Source organism: Corylus avellana, chromosome 11, assembly GCF_965113065.1.
Source record: "Corylus avellana chromosome 11, dhCorAvel1.hap1.2, whole genome shotgun sequence".
Classification (NCBI taxonomy): Eukaryota; Viridiplantae; Streptophyta; class Magnoliopsida; order Fagales; family Betulaceae; genus Corylus; species Corylus avellana.
This window is the reverse complement of record NC_142500.1, coordinates 15972207-15991306: the sequence shown is the minus strand read 5'-3', so window position 1 is coordinate 15991306 and position 19100 is coordinate 15972207. Positions and strand designations below refer to the sequence as shown.

The window sequence follows — 19100 nt, the reverse complement described above, 5'->3', positions numbered from 1 at the left end:
CCATCTTCTAATCAAGACTCCAATTGTATTTAACTTTATCTAGATCTCAAAGCTAGGTGAACTACTTTATCTCTGCTTTGAAGTCTTTGATTAGAAGATGGGCTCTTGAACTTTATTTCTTTGGAGTCTTTGACTAGAAGATTATTATCTCTAACAATTAACACAACCTTGTACGACTTTTCTTCCTTTTTTTATTTTTTATTTTTTAATTATTATCCGTTATATTCACTTTAAGTCGGTATGCTCAAGAAATTTGCCCCCCAACAATTTTGTTAGATTAATTAAGTAGTAGTAATTAAAATTGATAATTATTTAGGCCCAACCTAAATTTTGGTAATTGTCCACAGTATAGCCGAAGGGGAAAGTCCACAAATCTTTGTTTTTTTTTTTTTTTTTTTTAAAAAAAAAAAAAGAAAAAAAAAGCCAGTATTTGTTAGAATAGGAATAATTAATCTCTATCTTTTACTAAAACTTTTTTTGTAAGGAGTAATAATATTATATTTTACCAAAACTCTTTTCCCATTAGGATTAGGAGTTATGTTCTTTCACTTCACTGCTTAACTAGTTCTCCTCCAATTAGGAATTCGCATTCCTTATAAATAGATACTTGATCACCACTATTGTCATTAATTTTACACACACTCATTTCTTTCCTTCTTTTTTGTCTCTCTCTCGATCATTTGGCTTTTTTTACTGTTAGTTCACCGTCATAGAGAAAAAAGAACTGAATACGGGGTACATGACGATAAAAGATTTCAAAGGTATGGATATCTCAAGTGATGTTGATTTATAAGTTGTTGCTCAAATTGCTGCTATATACATATGAAGTATATATACATAAGAAAAATTTAAGGAATCACAATATACGTAGCATCAATCATTACTCTTTATAGAATACAAATTGCAAGAGATTGCGCCTAGTTTTATTTGTTCTTTCTCACGCCGCATGATGGCAATTAAGGAATCTCAAGATAGTCGTTATATAAAAATATTAAAAAATTAATTTAAATGCGTATTTATTATGCTTAAATTTTTTTTTTGAAATCCATAGAAACTTTCATTGAAATATTAAGAACGAACGAACAGATTCCTCCATCTAAACTTCATCATTCGGCATCCAAACTTTCATTTAATTTATTATGCTTAGTTAACAATATACTATGTGTTTAATTATTATCCGTTATATTTACTTTAAGTCGGTATGCTCAAGAAATTTGCCCCCCCCCCCAACAATTTTGTTAGATTACTCAAGTAGTAGTAATTAAAGTTAGCCCAAATTGGGGAAAAAAAAAAAAAAGAAAAAAAAAAAGCCAGTATTTGTTGGATTATGAATAATCTCTATCTTTTACTAAAACTTTTTTTTTTTTTTCTAAGGAGTAATAATATTATATTTTACCAAAACTCTTTCCCATTAGGATTAGGGATTATCTTCTTTCACTTCACCGCCTAGCTAGTTCTCCTCCAATTAGGAATCCTCTTTCCTTATAAATAGGGACTTCATCACTATTGTCATTAATTTTACACACGCTCCTTTTTATTTTATTTATTTATTTATTTATTTTATTCTCTCATTTGGCTTTTTCTACTGTTTGTTCACCATCGTAGAGAAAAAGGAAGAACTGAATATGGGGTACTTGACAATAAAAGATTTCGAAGGTATGGATATCTCAAGTAATGAACGCATTGATGATTTATGCGCTGTTGTTCAAATTGCTACTATAAAGTATGAGGAAGAAAAATTTAAGGAATCACAATCTTCTAAACGAAAAAGATTGATCAAGGAAAAGGCTTTAAAGAAACCCATGACCATGCCTATGGCCGGCTTCAAGAAACAAGGGTTTGATGGAGAAACAATCATGGCTGCTGCACAAGTTCAAAGCTTAAAGAATGATTTGAAAAAAATATATGAGAGCGGGGAGGAGGACATCGAATTCAAGATAAACAAGAAGTCAAAATATAATAACAAAGAATCCACATCTTGTAGATGTGAGAAAGGGCAGAAGTCGAATTGCCCCCCCTTGCCAAACCCACCGCCGGGCTTGCCCGAAGAAGTCAATAATCGTATAAAGGCAGTTGATGGAACAGAGGTGATTATGGTAATACAAAAACACCTCACCAACACTGACCTAGATCGAGACAAATGCCGGGTGTCCATACCCTTTGGGAAGATCAATAGGGATTTCTTGAGAGAGAGAGAGAAAGATCTTCTTGACCAACAAATCTTATTGGAAGTGCCATTCTACGAGCCCTCGCATAAGGTGAGTAAAATGATTTTGAGGCAGTGGGACATGGGCAAAGGCTCAGGGAAAAGCAGCTCCATGTACGCGCTGAGGACACACTGGAATGCTGTCGTGGAAGCGAATGGTCTCAAGGAAAAAGATGTGATCCAAGTTTGGTCCTTCCGAGTTGGCGATGAACAAAAACTTTGCCTGGCTCTTGTGGTGGTTAGTAGGGTACGAGATCTTGATGGCCATGGCCAGAGCAAAATGAGTGACAACGTACGAGGGAGCAAGTAGTAGCCTAGGAAGGGAAAAAGAACTGGCTTGTGGTGGCAGCATGTAGACTGTAGAAGACGCAAGTACCAGCAAAGAAGATTACGGGTTTTAGGGTTTTGATATGACCCTTTTCTTTCTTTCTTTCTGGATCTAAGATTTTTATTCTTTTATTTCTTTTTTTAATTTGTAGTCGGGGGTACAGCTTGCATGTATGTGATGATGTTTTTTTGTAATTAAGAGTCTATTGACAATTAATTTTCTCATATATATATATATATATATATATATATATATATATATATATATTCCCTTTTCTTTTATTCTGTTTAATGTTTAGTAGAATAGATGCATGAGATTACTTATCTTTAATCTAAAAGTCTAACGAGATTAATCAGTATGCGTAACTTCTGTTTTCCAACCAAAGTTTTCTCTAATGAAGTTCCTAATTTCAATCATTGGAGATGACATGAAACCTAAATGAGAACTGGTATTTCTTTTTCTTTTCTTTTCTTTTTTTTTTTAGGTGCAGAAATTTACAATATGGTATCCAAAAGAATTGACCAATTAAAAGACTTGAAAAAGTGGTCAATGACAGTCAATTTGAAAACCAGAGCTTACACCTGAGATCAAATCAGCAAATAAATTTTTTGACGTGGTAATTTTTATCACGTTAAAATCTTTTTGACGTGACGAGTTTCACCAAATCAAAAACACTTTTGACGTGGTAAAACTACTGCCTCAAATTTTTTTTGAAATTGACTATCATTGAACACTTTTTGTACTTGGTCTTCTAATTGGTCGGTTCTTGGCTTGATACCATATTTTTCATGCAAAAAATAAAAAATAAAAAATTACTTGTTCCCATTGAGGGTTTCATGTCATCTCTTTATTAGATAAATTTATTATTGGACTCAAATTTAATAGTAAATTTACAAAAAAAATATTAAAAAAAAATGATATATAAGATAACTCTTAGTCTTATATAATACGTAGGCCACAGCTAGCTGACTACAAATTAAACAAAAGAAAACATAAAAAAAAAATAAAAGAACAAAAATCTTCAAATTAACTAGAAATGAATTAAAGGGTCAAATCTAAACCCTAAAACCCTTAATCTTCATGGGCTTAAGGCTGAGGAGTTGATTCCATATGTGCACTTCCGCACTGTTCTGTACTCGATCCCGAAGTTATCTTCACATCTGCTAGTGTACTGTCCCTGTATATTCTCTTATTTGCTGGTACTTGCATCTTCTACAGTCCCCTTGCTACTACCACAGATAAAACTAGGCGGGGAGGAGGACATTGAATTCAAGATAAACCAAAAGAAGTCAAAATATAATAACAAAGAATCCACATCTTGTAAGAGATGTGAGAAAGGACAGAAGTCGGATTGGCCCCCCTTGCCAAACCCACTGCCGGACTTGCCCGAAAAAGTCAAGAATCGTATAAAGGCAGTTGATGGAACTGAGGTGGTTATGGTAATACAAAAACACCTCACCAACACTGACCTAGAGCCAGGCAAATGTCAGGTGTCCATACCCTTTGGGAAGATCAATAGGGGTTTCTTGAGAGAGAGAGAGATATCTTCTTGACCAACAAATCTCATTGGAAGTGCCATTCTAGGAGCCCTCACATAAGGTGAGCAACATGATTTTGAGGTAGTGGGACATGGACAAATTAAAGACTCGGGGAAGAGCAGCTCAATGTACGCGCTAAGGACACACTGGAATGCTGTCATAAAAGAGAATGGTCTCAACCCAGGTGATGTGATCCAACTTTGGTCTTTTCGAGTTGGCAATGAACAAAAACTTTGCGTGGCTCTTGTGGTGGTTTTTGAGACCAAAGTTGGATCACATCTCCTGGGTTGAGACCATTCTCTTTTATGACAGCATTCCAGTGTGTCCTCAGCACGTACATTGAGCTGCTCTTCTCCGAGTCTTTAATTTGCCCATGTCCCACTGCCTCAAAATCATGTTGCTCACTTTATGCGAGGGCTCGTAGAATGGCACTTCCAATGAGATTTGTTGGTCAAGAAGATCTCTCTCTCTTTCTCCCTCTCAAGAAACCCCTATTGATCTTCCCAAAGGGTATGGACACCCGACATTTGCCTAGCTCTAGGTCAGTGTTGGTGAGGTGTTTTTGTATTACCATAACCACCTCAGTTCCATCAACTGCCTTTATACGATTCTTGACTTTTTCGGGCAAGTCCGGCAGTGGGTTTGGCAAGGGGGGCCAATCCGACTTCTATCCTTTCTCACATCTCTTACAAGATGTGGATTCTTTGTTATTATATTTTGACTTCTTTTGGTTTATCTTGAATTCAATGTCCTCCTCCCTGCCTAGTTTTATCTGTGGTAGTAGCAAGGGGACTGTAGAAGATGCAAGTACCAGCAAAGAAGAGAATATACAGAGACAGTACACTAGCAGATGTGAAGATATAACTTCGGGATCGAGTACAGAACAGTGTGGAAGTGCAGACATGGAATCAACTCCTCAGCCTTAAGCCCATGAAGATTAAGGGTTTTAGGGTTTTGATTCAACCCTTTAATTCATTTCTAGTTAATTTGAAGATTTTTGTTCTTTTATTTTTTTTATTTTTTCTTTTGTTTAATTTGTAGTCAGCTAGTTGTGGCCTACGTATTATATAAGACTAAGAGTTATCTTATATATCATTTTTTTTTAAATATTTTTTTTGTAAATTTACTATTAAATTTGAGTCCAATAATAAATTTATCTAATAAAGAGATGATGACATGAAACCCTCAATGGGAACAGGTAATTTTTTATTTTTTATTTTTTGCATGAAAAATATGGTATCATGCCAAGAACCGACCAATTAGAAGACCAAGTACAAAAAGTGTTCAATGATAGTCAATTTCAAACCAGAGCTTACAACTGAGATCAAATCAGCAAATAACACACAGCACTAAAAAAAAAAAATCACATCCACAAGTAACAAAGTGTTCTAGCTAATACTTGACAAAAAGTAGCGGGCTTTCTAGCCATCTCAAGTTTCAATGCCGATGTTATCATTTTTATTTATACAGCTATCCTTTAATGGACTCAAAATGCTTTATACTATTCATTTCAAATTTAATTCTTAATATTTTTATTTTTTAATTACATAAATTATATTTTATTATTATTCAAAAAAAAAAATCACTACAAAAAAAAAAAAAAAAAAAATCATTTTTTCATATCAAACATTCTTACTTTTTTCACGTATAAATCAAATTTTACTATAGTTTCGGGCCACTTTCTTTTTCCAAGCCATTGACAAACAGAGGCAATGTTCCTTTCCTTTCATATTCATAAAAAGGAAACTTTCATAATTTGATATGATGTTCTTGTAGTTGTTACACTGATCTCAAGTAAATGAATTATCACGGGTTGTTTTGGTTTAATTATGATAAACAACTTGACGAATTATATGAAAGTTTATTTGACTCATGACCTACTTTTAATTACTATTATACTAGTTTTCAGGTTTTCTTAAATTTATATTTATGATTTTACTTTTTCTGTTCCCCTCTCCATTACATATTCACTTATTAGCTAGGGTGCCAAAATATATAGACAAACTAATTAGTGCATATATATATATATATATATATATATATAATCGCACTAGCTATATATTAAGCATTATACACGGACAAAATGTGATTGCATATTAATGAGATTTATCCAAAATTTGATTGCTAGGCCAAAGATTGTAATAGTAAAAGCAAGCAAAGTTGAGGGAAACGCATATGATAAGCAACCAAAGCTCACGTTATACATATTAGGTTAGTAATATACTTTTGGTGAAATATTATGTCAGAATTAATTTTTTACATTTCACTGAAACTTGAAGATTTTCAATTCAATCAAGATTGTATTTGTAGCAGTTAGTTAATTATCATATTTTATAATCATTAGTTCCTGTTTTAGAATCTGGAGTCAAATTAATTAGCAGACATGAAATAAAAACGATGTAGTTTGTGAAGATCAGTCTTGGCAACCAAGTTACAGCAATTAAGCCAGAGAACACAGTAACGAAAAGCTTAAGAAAAGTACCCAAAAAAACTTTTTAAAAAGGATTAAAAAGTGACAAAGTGACGTGATTATTATATCAAATCATAGACGTTCAGAAATGGCTGTACATACCACAATACACCTACCGTACCAATTCAAGTAAATCGGATACTAAAGCAGTGACTTGAGAGAAGACAAAAACCAGTAAACAGACACGTCATCACAGGCCTACCTCGAGGCTTGAGAAGAAAACAACGAAAACAGAGCCAGTCCGTCAGAGGCCATGGTGATCCTCGATCTCCACCGTCGGTTTGAATTGAGGCATAGGAACCTCAGCGCAACCTCCTTTCCCTCCCACAGCATCACAGACTTCATTCACCGTCCGATCTGAGGCTAGGCGATCCGCACCGTTGGATCCTCCTCCGCCAAGAATCTGATCGTATGCTGAAGCTACGGGATGAATATGCGGGAACGGCAAGAACACGCTGTGCACCACGATCTTAAGGTTGCGCATGACTTCGGGAGCCTTGATTCTCACGTAGTTTATCCTTATCGGCTCGGCCAGCAAGCCTTCACCGGCGGTGGTGACCATCAGTGACTGACCTCGCTCGAGCGTCGGTAAAGTCGACTCCACAGGAAGCTTCTCAAGATCCGATAATGTAAGGAAACGGTTCGGCACGATGTGGAAACGGACATTGCTGATGTAGGAGTGAGAGCCGGTGAAGATCGAGAGGTCGTCCACGGCGAACACTGTCATGTTGTTGAGGCCGACAAGATCAGCGTACTTGACCCTCATGGCGAGCGCCAAGATGCTAAACCCGTTGTTGCGGAGCCTGAGCATGGCGTCCCTGAGCATCAGGCGCATGATAGAGGGGTGGACCTGGTGTGCCTCCGCGCGGTCATGATGGAACGGGAAGGAGAGCGAGGTCATCCTCTCGAGGTCGCAAGAGAACGGAGAAAGAGGAGCCATGAAGCCTTGGAGGCCGTGGACGATGACGAGGCCGTTGTTGAAGAGATCGGGACGCGTCACCTCCACTCCATCGACGAACACCTTGGCAGAGGCGACGGTGTCGTTTCCGTTCTTGGACCTCTCGGAGGTGACGGTAATGCAGCGGCCTGGGCTCAAGGTCTCGATCTTCGAGCCGAACGGGAGCTTCCGGAGATAGTTGATGGTGAAAGCGCCAGGAATGAGGTGTTCGCGGAGGATGTTGGCGACGGAGCAAGAGTCACAGGCCCGAAGGGAGGAGTCGGTGGGAGCGAAGAGAGTGGAGGGACCGGTCCAGGCCATGGAGGTGGTGGATTCAGAGAGTGAGGGTGCGGCAGTGGCTAGCTCGTGGTAGCCAAGATGAGAGAGGATCGCAGGGAGGAGAGCTGTGTGGGAGAAGAACGAATGGTCTTGGGGAGATTGTTGTGGTGATGCTGCTGGTGGTGATGAAATTGAATTTATTGAAGGCGTGAAGCTTTGCTCGAGTCCTTCAATGGTGATCGAGCTGGAGAAGCAGAGCGATGCAAGGAACGAGATCACCACGAGGGCCCCTGCGAGTCGCAGAGAGGTCGCCATGGGAGTGAGAGAGCGTAATGGGTGAAAGGAAACCAGGAAGTGGGTATTTAAAGGGAAAATGTAGGGGCGTACGGAGCAGTTACTGGAGTTTGTTAGGGGAGCTACGCGCGCGTGACGGAGGCGCGTGCTATGAGGATCGCGGAGCATGCAGGTCGCATGCTTGTTAGACATTTTTTATTCAGTTAGTTTTGGCGGGAACTTTGAAAACAGAAAGAAGGAGCCCAAATCATGAACCAGGGGTTATTTCGTGAATCGCGACTCACTGGACGGCTATTTTATCAACCCAGTCATGACGTGGCAGGGATGGAGTACTCCTCTACTCCCCAAGACGAAGCATTGCACCGTTGACCTTTTGAGTCTTGACTCTTGAGAGTTGAGTCCACACGAAAACGATGACATTTCCAACGTACAATCAAGTGAAGCGAGATTTATAGGACAGAGCGAAATACATGGGAAATAAAGTTCCCAGAGTTTATCCCTTTATCTAGAATCTTTCCTCTTAAATTCCTCAACGAGGCAAAACCGCCACGTTAATAAAACAGGCTTACAGCTTTGAATGAGGAACTTAATTAGGTTTTAATTCCCCTGTGTTAGCTATTGCTTCAAGGGTTACAATCTTCCAGTCGATGAAAGCTAAGCAGCAAGATAGGGCATTATTGAATTACTAAATTACCCATAGATTCTGAATAAATGACTAGAGTGCTAATGTGTCATTTCCTCCCTTGTCAGCCTTGCCAATTGTTACGACACCAGCTCATACATAGCAATTATGCTTAATTTTCCAAAGGCTTATCAATTGTCCTCCTTTTTGGGTACACACGGGGATTTGCTTCGTCTCCGGTCTCCCCAATATAATCTGGTTCATTGCTTTTCAGTGTGTAGATCACGAAAGCAATGGGTCGGAAGGTTGACATGAAGAAGATAGAAAATATAACGAAATGTCAAGTTACATTCTCTAAACGCAGAAGCAGTCTGTTCAAAAAGGCCCACGAAATATCGGTCTTGTGCGACGTCGACGTCGCGCTCGTCGCCTTCTCTCCCTCCGGTCGCCTTGGCAAGTTTTGCAGCCGGAAAAGGTCAGCCAGACAGGCACCGACCCTTGAAATTGAATTGAGCTTAATCGATTTGATTTCCTATGTGAATTCTTTTTTCTTTTTTTCTTTTCACAGGATTGAAGATGTGCTTGAACGGTACATAGACTTATCACCAGATAAAAGATACCAGTATGACAAAATATATCCCAACCTCGTTAATTATTATTGTTGATATTCTGTTATTGTTGTTGTTAATCTTCCTTTTGTATTGCGCTTGTTTGGCATGAAATTGGGCCGGTGAATGTTATATTGCCATCAATTTATTAAACAGTCGCATAAAGAACCTCGAGGTACATTTTATATTTTTATTTTATAAATATTCTATAATGTTAATTAAATTTTTTTTCTTTTAATAATGTCTGATATAAAGGATGGTTGGAACTGACATTAATTACCAGCTTAGTTTTTATTTTACAATATTAATGTGGTAGGCTTAATCAAATAATTTAGAAATTAATTAAAACTATCACGTCAGCTTGTGTCATAAAAATAAAAAATAAAATAGTTTCTACCGCAATATTATTATTTTTTTGGCCGGTCTGATTGAAAGTTTCCATATAATATGCATGCAGAAAAAGCTGGATATGCTGAGGCAGCTTGGACACATTAAGGGTGACGAAAGCAAATTGCATCATCTCAATAATCTGTATGTTTTCTCTCTTTCTCTTGCACCTGCATGCACACAGAGACACTCAAATCGTGCGTACAACTATGGAATCCGATTACGTGGCAAACATACGTTTTACCACATGATCAGCCCAAGGGATAACATTTCCACGTCCTATTTTGTTGACTTGTATTCCATATAATAAGATAATTGATCTCTAATTTAGTGTCTTCAAATCCTTTTTTTTTTTTTTTTTTTATGAACATTTTCTTTAAATTTTCCCATATTCACTCTTTCAAATTGCATTTTGGTGGAGAATTTGAGAAAGAAGTTACAATATATAGAAGCATGCACCCCGAATTGGTTATTTATTACATTCTAATGTAGTTGCCTTTACTCATGATGCATTACCACATCTTCTGGCTTGGCATTCATCTTGGAATCTATTGCTCTCAGAATCAAAGTAAGTTCTTGTGTTCTTGAATTAATTTCCTTTTGACCAAATAATGCTTCCAATATTATCATTATTTTCATGTTTAATTAACGCTGACAATTAATTTGATTACTAACTTTCCCACAGCATGTTGAGCTAAAAGTACATACGTCCACAATTGAACTAGAAATACTCAAGGCCAATCTCAGGTCAGTTATCTCGACATCGTTCAATGAACTGTTATTAGAGATCTCCAACAATTTTGTTGTTCGAATTACTAATAATCAACGCAATAAATATGATAAAGCCTCTACGGGGGGCTTAATTACTTGCTCAGATAAATAGACCCTATAAAGACAATTTGGACAACAAATTGCTTGGAATTTATATCGGTTACAACGACACTACTCAAATTGTTATTTCTCTGAAATTCATTACAGGAATTACGAGCCAAACCTGGAATGTGATCCTTCACTAGCTCAACTCTTGCGGTGTGAGAAAAGTCTAAAAAACTCTTTACAAAGAGTCCTAAATAGAAAAGTAAGTTCCAACTTTCCCTTAAGCTTGTTTATCATCTTTCCCTTGTTTGTTTCTTTATTTGATTCTTTTCTCTCTCTTCCATTTTCTGTAATTTTTAATTTACCAGAGAACTCTGCTTGCTAATTTGTCACCTTCACATGAAACATTCAGAGTTCAGGTACGATTTATTGATGTAATTAACCAAAATAGGTGAAAAGGAAATAATTCTTTCCAATTATGTTTATTCTTATTACTTGTAATTAATTAATGATATAACATGGTGGCTGAGCAGAGAAATCAAATGAGGTTTGGCACACAAGTTTGTGCACCAATTGCATTCGAAAATGGTGGGAATGAACTGATGAACTGGGCAACTCAAAACCCTACTTCTAGCCAACTCCTACTGCAACTAGATCCTTGGATTAGTCCTTACAGGTTTTCTCATCATCATTAACTATTATTTATCGTTATTCAAGTGAGACAAATGTTTCTAATTTCTGCCTTTAATCTTCAAAATATTACTCCACTAACAACATTGAACTGAATTCGTACCCATTTTATAAGTTTTGCACTCTAAAAAGTATCATTAATTTTTTTTTTCTTCTTCCTAGTGCATGTGCTTTTCAATGTTTCATTCTCCATGCACTAAATTTACTGCAGGTGTATGATGTTTATGATGTTATTTTGTATGATGTATATGATGTCTAAGTTATTTTGCAACCTTATCTATTATTGTGTATTGGTGTATTGAATATGATGTTTGATTTATTATCATGTAGCTCCCTTAACCAATATTTTTTTTCAAAAAAAAAAAAAAAACAAACAAACAAACAAACAAATTTATTCATGCACTTCCTGGCACATGGATTGCCAGGAAATAAACTTCTTGGCACACGAAAGTCTATCTTTCTGACACGCGTTACTGGCATACCTTATTTGCCAGCATTTTGTAGCACACGTTATTTGTCAAGATAATATTTTTCTGGACACTCGCTTGTGGTATTTAGTAACTACCAAGAATTAAACGGCAAGATTGTATTTCCTGGTATTTAATGCATACAAGCTGGCATTTAATTTATGCCAGGAGAGTATCTGGTTGGTTATTCTTGAGGGGCAAAATTGTTCAAAAAAGTAAAATTACAATTTTATCCCTTAAAAATAACCAACCGGTTCCTCTCCATTTCTTCTTTTTGTAGTGAAAGAACAGAGTTATCGCTAGCTCACAAATTTGGTATATAGAATAGGTTGAATCTCGAAACTTGACGTTTGAAAATAGAAATACCACAAAATAATACGGTTATTGGTCTTAAATGCTCAAATTTGCTGGTAGCAATGGCAATCATTTTATTTGTAGTGTCATCTTAGCCCTTATAAAAGAAATAAATCTTGTCCCCAAGAGGTAGCTCAATTGACAATGGACCACACCTCATGAAACGAAAGTCACTAATTCGAATTTCTCCGCCCCCTTCTCTTGTATGGACATGTCAAAAAAATAATAATAAATAAATAAATAAATCCTAAAAAATGGTGAAGGATCAAAGGCATCATGGTACTATAGGAATTTTACTTCAATACTTACAATTGAGCAAATGGAAATCCCACTAAAACCGGACTACTGGGTACAGATAGCATACCTCAAGAGCAGTCATATATATTCGGTTAAGTAAATTTATTTATTTTAGCTAAAAAATCACATCTTTTTATTTTAGCTACCACACCTTCATTATTTCATTTAAATGTTATTTTCAAGAATTTCTTAATTCTTTCTTTGTTTATCCTTAAAAAAGGCAAGCAATAACATAATTTTGTGAGTGAACGGTGCTAACCAAATTTCACTTATTTCAGCAATTTGTTGAGCCGAATGCAAAGCATTTTGAACTCATTTTAACATTATAACTAGCCAAGATGAGAATGCTCTTTCTCTCTCCAACCTTCATATGGAATGTGAATGCCGATAGGTGTCTTATGTCTTTTATTACAAGTTTTTTACAAATTGACATAGTCTATGTGTCACTTACCATGTCAACCACTAAATAATTATGTTTATTTGTCAAATTTTATTGCTTAATTTTTTTCTTCTTTGTGGCACCACGTGGAATTCATAGAAACTGCCACATAAGTTTGTAAGGATATTATAGTAGAAATGGTAAGTACATAAGTTTCCTACAAATGTGTCACTTAGTATGTAAGAAACAATTTTTGTTTTGCTTTAAATAGCATTAATAAGAATGCATGTGCTTCTCACGTGCTTAAATGACATGTGCTATTTTTTAGAAGTCGGGTGTAGGAAGTCCTACAATTGTAGGAGATTTCTGTCCAAATTTTAGTACTCTAAGCATGTTCGTTATAGTTAGATGGAATACAAATCACTTCCATGATACAAATCACACACCAACATTCTCTTGCAGTTCCAAGACCCGAAAAAGCATACTTGAAGATCTACTTGATCAGGCAAAGGGTAAATCCGTATGCCGTGGCCTACCCGGCGCATCCGACAAGAACACATCCGACATCCCCATGACAGCTTTCCCTTCCATATACCAATCCGGACTCTTGTCCACAACTTCAGGAACTCAAATTCCATCAACGTCCACTTATGCTCCGATTCAGGTACTTATTATATCTCTGTAAATCATTATTTTTTGTTCAACCAAGTACAACTCAATTAGAGTTCTGTAAATTGCTCTCACTGATGTAAATTCTACCACTTTTGGAAACAGAACCATCTTAATTTGCAAAATGGTGTTGACCATAATCCTAATGAGAAAATTAGCTGGCTCAATACCACTCAGAAAATGAATGTGAATCTACCTCTGCCCTCCAAGAAGTAAGTATATTATAAGTCTAATTACTATTTATACATCTCTATTCTTGATTATTGATTGTTCTGCACATGTTATATCTTACATAGCAACAGTTTATTTGTTCTCATTCAATTCCTTTGTAATTTATATATTTCAGGCCTTTGTCCCCACTAGGATGTGAACTTTTTTTGGGTAATACCGTTGCCGCCTGCAGCATCGCCTCCTCCTCCTCCAGCAACAAAAATTGCGGTTTTGATGCAGTTGAGAAAGTCCTAGCGGCTCATAGTCGAGTGCATCCGCTACCCGAATCCCCGGCGAACTCATTTTTGCCAACTAAATTTTCTATTGAGGTCAGATAATGCAGATGAAACCCAATGAACTCATTTTTACCTATTAAGTTTTTGCCAACAATGTACACTCACTTTATATTGTCATGTCATGTAAGCAGGGCACAATGGGAAATGTGTCAAATGACACACTCATGAATAGTGCAGCAAACCAGGAGGATTGCTCATGGGAATTCGATGGCCTTGCAGAAAACTTGAACCTTGAGGATCTTGAGATTTTACTCTGAGTCCCAATTTGTTGGGGGAACTTACCTCGGTGACAGTTTCATAATCTCTTTTTTCTTCTTTGTTCGTTTGTTGCTCAAGCAAATGTTGGATTGGAATTGAGATAGATCTCCATGAAATGCTCAATTCATGACAATTAAGATGTTAAATTTGTCACTGAGAGATGCTTCTTTTGGCTAAAATACATCAGTTGTCGAATTTAGACAAAATCTTGGGAAATATGGCATGCTTACAATTATAAATACATAAAAGCTACTGATATATCATTTTTCTTAACCATTTTTTCCTAATATATTTGATTGTTTGTTGCTAAATTTCTTGTCTAATGTCGCACACTTCTCGTTGCAAGAGGTGCTAGCACAAAATTTTAGCATCACTCATGAGAAAAACTTCTTCTCACCGGACAAAAGGATGGAAAGAGCCTCAATGGTCAAGATTCGTTTAGTCATTGTACTTTCATTTGAGGGAGTTTGCCCTCACAGTTTGCATCTTCGTTGCTATATGGCACTGGTGTGTAGTTTGGTGCAGTCTCTACCTGCTGCTGTGACATCATTGATGAAATGCTTAGCCCTGCAACTTCATTCTGAAAAAAAAAAAAATTTATTGATCATTAGTGTTTTTATAGGCTAGCTTAAGCCCCTGAATGGTTCGAGGCTCCTGTAATTCGCTAATCGAATTGCAATCAATTCAGGCAGGCAGCAATTCGGTCAACGAATTGTAGCCAATCCTGATCCTATAGCCATAATTGGTGTCATCAACTTTTGTGCTATATAAGAATAACCTTCATGGGAGAAAAAGAGGATGCGGGCAAGAAGGTGGCGAGGAGTTCTGTTGCAGAGCAGGAATTATGCCAAGACGGTAAGCAATCATCATCACCTGGATTGCTCATATTGTATCCTCCCATGCTGCTTGAATCCACATTTATATTACTTGTGTCATAAGGTACCTGATCATAAATTTCCGCTGGGGATTGGTTCCTGAAGTAAACTCCCAATTATGAGCATCAAAGACAGAAAACAAAAATGTAGAAGATAAAAAAAAATTTACCCATTTCAATCGAATACATAGAAAACAAATATTTATGACAGCTAAAATTGATCCAACGTAAAAAGGTAAAAAGACTTTTGTTTTGAAAATATAAAACAAAACAAAAAAAAAGAATCTATTAACTGTTTACCTCAGAGGGATACAAGGCGATTCAATTTCAGTTCCTACACAAATTTGCGTTGGGTTGTGTCCATTCTCTGGCAACCAAGTAGCGACGTCGTTTTCAAATGATGTTGGTAGTCCATCTTGTGTGTCCAAGTATATCTGCGTTTAATAACCTTTAAGAATTATTACAAGTAGGATTAGGATCCACCGATCCACTGAAATTCCCCAGTTTTTGAAATTGCAAATTTAGGGCGTCTATTTTAAATATAAAGGTTATTATTTTGACACGTGTCCCACTATTAATAAAATAATAAAATAATTATTTTGCAATTTTAGAAACTGAAATTTCCTTAAGACTTTCGGTGGATCTAGATCCGATGAGGTATCCCAAATTACAATAACAATTCTTAAATTTATGGCCTGAAAATAATGTCTAAAATTATATGAAACCCACCAAATAGAAAATATATATATATAATAAAATAAAATAAAAAAATCACCTGTGCACTAGATGGGTCGTCATAGACGGATAAATGGCTATTAAGTACATTTTCCTGCAATGAAGAAATTAAATCGGTCAGTAATTGATACATTTTTTGCATGCATAAGCACCAATTATAGAAGAAAAAAAAAATAATAATAACTATAGAAAACATGCAATAGCTAGGATCCACCTTTCTAATTTGCTCGACACGTCTCAAGGCCTCCAAAAGATGCTTCTCACACGATTCAATTTCCTCCATTGATTTGAGCAACAGAGGGTCCGGCTCAAAAATCCTTATAACCATGGAAATAGCTTTTAATATTGGGTATCATTTCAAATATAAATTTTAATTAACCCTTCTAAATGCACATATTTCTAACCTTAATTGCTGTTCAGCCAGGTGAAGCTGATGTTGCAAATTGTTAATTTCTTTTCGGAGTTCCTGTATAAGCATTAAAAGGAAAATCAACAAATTTTTAATCTATAGCAAGAAATGAAAATATTTTTAATTATATATATGTGTATATATATATACCTCGATATCTGAATTCGTGGCCGCTGGACTGGTTGAACATGTTGTAGAGAATATCAATAAATATTTTTAAAGGAATTAAAAAAATAAAAAAAATAAAAAAAAAAATTGGTCAGTGAAAGTTACCCAATGAAGGGCTTGATTAGATGTGTGTTTGAGGAGCTTAAAAGTGCGTTTAAAGAAGAAAAAAAATATTCGTTTGATAAAAAAAATTGAAAGTGTTTTTACAGGTTCAAAAAGCTAAAAAATGGTCAAAACGCATTTTTGGCTAAGAGCCTATTTAGGATTGCGTTTGAAACATAGAGTTTTTAAGTTAAAAGAGGTTTTGGGGCAAAAGTTTTATTTTTAAGCTTTTGCCAAAAATGCGTTTTGGTAATTTTTAGGCTTTTTGGACCCTTAAAAACACTTTAAATTTTTTTTACCAAATAAGTATTTTTTTTTTTCAAACGGACTTTTTGAGTGTTAAAAGCACTTTTAGGCCCCTTAAACGCAATCTCAAACAGGCACTAAAGCTTAAAAATGAAGCTTTTGTCAAAAAATAATTTTTGACTTAAAAGCTCTATTTTTCAAGCACAATCTAAAAAATGCTCGAAATGTATGATCATATATACTATATAGTAAGGACGAGAGAGAGAGAGAGAGAGAGAGAGAGAGAGATGTACTTGGCAAGTTGAAGGGCTATGTCACTTTCTGTCTTGAGTTTCTTCAGGGTGATTAGTAAAAACTGCAAGGATATGATGATTAATAAGACATAAATGATTTTAAAAAACATTATTGGTGGCTGCAGAAAATAAGCATATTATGGAAGGCCCAAGACATGGTTAAAAATATAAAGCCCACGACCAATCAATCCTGTAAGGACCCAAGGAGGCCTAATATTAGTCTATCATTACTTGCTTACTTGGGCCTAGGAGAGCCTAATATGAGGCCAACTGTTGCTAAGACCCAGAAGGGCGCAAGAGAGCCCAAGAAGACCCATAGGAGAACTTCTAAGGTCTCATTTATCCCCTTAGCTTTATTTTTAAGTTTTTTCTCAAAAATGCATTTTAGCCATTTTTAAAATGAAAAAGACAAATAAATACTTTTAAAATTTTTTACCAAACCGATCAGTTTTTTGTTTTGCACAATTTTTAGATATTAAAAATATTTTTTAAACTCCATAACGCAATTTCAAACATGTTCTGAAATACACATGACACTTTTTTTCTCCTCGAAGTTTTCTTAGTATTTTTTTTGAGAAGTACTAGAGAGCCAAACAAATGAACCCAGAAAAATTTCAAAACTGACGTGACAATGGTTTTTAAATTAAAAAAAATGCAATTATTTCTCTCTTGTCTGCGACTCACAGTCTGCCATATCAATTTAAAAAAATTTCTGAGTTTATTTATTTAGCTCCCTAACGCTTCTCATTTTTCTTTCCTTCAAGTTCAAAGAGATTGACTTGGGTGTCGAAATAATGTACCGACCGCCCACTAACAACCCCTTTCCTTATTTCGCAAGTGATCAATGACTAATTCGAACGTGCCAAATTGGACCTATCAATTACCATAATACTACACTGTCGTTTGATATGTTACCTCTCTATTTTGAACAACGCTGCAAGAGAAGAGAAATTTTTATTAATTAACAATTCTGTTTGATGTCGAATAAAAAAAAAAGTACCCGTTAAATTCTTACCCTCCTCTATCATGATCGGGCAGATTTATGTAACGTGCAAACACTTCCTCGATTCTGTAAATAAAAAAAAAAAAACTTAAAACAAAATGGCTTTTAGCTGCACATTATAAACAATAATGTATATCAATGGAAAACATATGTATTCTGAAAAAAAAGGAAAAAGACAATTGTGCACCTTCTCTTGCCGGAGAAGTGAGTGAGACGACCGGACGGAGAGAACATGATGAGAGCAATGTCGATGTCACAGAGAACGGAGAGCTCGTAAGCTTTTTTAACGAGCCCATTTCTCCGTTTGGAGAAGGTAACTTGCCGATTCGTGGTGTTTTCTATTCTCTTAATTGGGAGTTTTACGCGACCCATTAATTGATCTCGATCTCTTCCTTAAACAAGGAAAACAAAGAAAACCTCCCTCCAAAAACAAATTTTGGTGGAAAAAAGAAAAAAAGAAAAAAGAAACATATATATGCAAAAAGAGATAAGAGAAAGAGATGCGAGGGAGGTGGAGAGATACAAGGAGAGAGAGACGGATTGTTGGATGGTTAAATCTTTATAATCTCACCTTGAAGAGTGGAAGAGTTGTTTTACAGAAAGATGAATGGACGAAATTCACTCCTTTTTGCAACACAACAATTATCAGAAAAAATAAATATTATTATAATTCATATGAAAAATTAAATAATAAAATTTGAATACATTAAATTATTAATGTCCTAATAAGTGTGAACACGTCACACTTGATTCCAAGGGATCTGTCCTTAAGGGGTAATTCAATCGACAGTGGACCATGCATCATGAAGCGGAAGTCACTAGTTCGAATCCCTCTCTCCCTTTCCTTGTGTGGACATGTAAAAAAAAAAAAAAAAAAATTGACAGAAAAAAAAAAAGTTGAAAGAGTGATATCTATTGAGTATATATACCATTCAAATTTTATTGTAGTGAAAAATTTGAAAAGGAAAAACGAAACACTCAATACCAACCGAACTATAAGGAAGCATAGACTATATCTTAAAAAAAATTACTAATTACTTTTTTCAGTCAATGGATAGAGTCAAATATGTCTATAATATATCTTAGAGAAGTGCTAGAGAACCAAATAAATGAACACAATAAATTAAAAGAAAAAATACAATTCTCTCTCCCTTGTCTGCCATTC

General features: G+C 35.7%; 4 protein-coding genes across 4 annotated transcripts in view; 2 read left to right on the top strand and 2 right to left on the bottom strand.

Annotated features, from left to right (window-relative positions):
- Positions 1-4998, top strand: part of LOC132166643 (uncharacterized) — a 74322-nt gene extending 69324 nt beyond the window's left edge. The window contains exons 7-10 of the mRNA XM_088511592.1: positions 1639-2498; positions 2686-2704; positions 3753-3973; positions 4393-4998. Coding sequence (XP_088367718.1) covers positions 1639-2498; positions 2686-2704; positions 3753-3973; positions 4393-4998 — 1706 coding nt within the window. The remainder of the gene's footprint in view (positions 1-1638; positions 2499-2685; positions 2705-3752; positions 3974-4392) is intronic.
- Positions 4999-6725: 1727 nt separating this feature from the next.
- LOC132166749 (fasciclin-like arabinogalactan protein 21) lies at positions 6726-8073 on the bottom strand. The gene has a single exon (XM_059577625.2). The coding sequence runs from the start codon at positions 8071-8073 to the stop codon at positions 6787-6789; it is 1287 nt and encodes a 428-aa protein (XP_059433608.1). The 3' UTR covers positions 6726-6786.
- Positions 8074-8882: 809 nt separating this feature from the next.
- On the top strand, positions 8883-14327 carry LOC132165931 (agamous-like MADS-box protein AGL66). Its single transcript, XM_059576644.1, has 13 exons — positions 8883-9149; positions 9243-9296; positions 9439-9457; positions 9740-9813; positions 10231-10237; positions 10355-10416; positions 10648-10747; positions 10854-10904; positions 11019-11161; positions 13135-13336; positions 13447-13553; positions 13688-13880; positions 13979-14327. Exons 1-13 carry the CDS (start codon positions 8968-8970, stop codon positions 14102-14104), a joined length of 1320 nt encoding a protein of 439 aa, XP_059432627.1. The 5' UTR covers positions 8883-8967; the 3' UTR covers positions 14105-14327.
- Positions 14328-14547: 220 nt separating this feature from the next.
- Positions 14548-18307, bottom strand: LOC132165932 (agamous-like MADS-box protein AGL104). Its single transcript, XM_059576645.2, has 11 exons — positions 18123-18307; positions 17948-18001; positions 17848-17866; positions 16933-16994; positions 16274-16301; positions 16119-16180; positions 15929-16031; positions 15755-15808; positions 15280-15413; positions 14884-15079; positions 14548-14685 (listed from the first exon to the last, which is right to left on the bottom strand). Exons 1-11 carry the CDS (start codon positions 18305-18307, stop codon positions 14548-14550), a joined length of 1035 nt encoding a protein of 344 aa, XP_059432628.1.
- Positions 18308-19100: the final 793 nt, after the last annotated feature.

Coding starts and splice junctions, on each gene's coding strand:
- LOC132166749 (XM_059577625.2), bottom strand. CDS start 8,073: ATGGCGACCTCTCTGCGACTCGCAGGGGCCCTCGTGGTGATCTCGTTC.
- LOC132165931 (XM_059576644.1), top strand. CDS start 8,968: ATGGGTCGGAAGGTTGACATGAAGAAGATAGAAAATATAACGAAATGT. Junction 10,905..11,018: donor ATGAAACATTCAGAGTTCAG/GTACGATTTATT, acceptor GTGGCTGAGCAG/AGAAATCAAATGAGGTTTGG. Junction 11,162..13,134: donor CCTTGGATTAGTCCTTACAG/GTTTTCTCATCA, acceptor ATTCTCTTGCAG/TTCCAAGACCCGAAAAAGCA.
- LOC132165932 (XM_059576645.2), bottom strand. CDS start 18,307: ATGGGTCGCGTAAAACTCCCAATTAAGAGAATAGAAAACACCACGAAT. Junction 16,032..16,118: donor CTGGCTGAACAGCAATTAAG/GTTAGAAATATG, acceptor CATGGTTATAAG/GATTTTTGAGCCGGACCCTC. Junction 15,414..15,754: donor ACGACCCATCTAGTGCACAG/GTGATTTTTTTA, acceptor TATTAAACGCAG/ATATACTTGGACACACAAGA.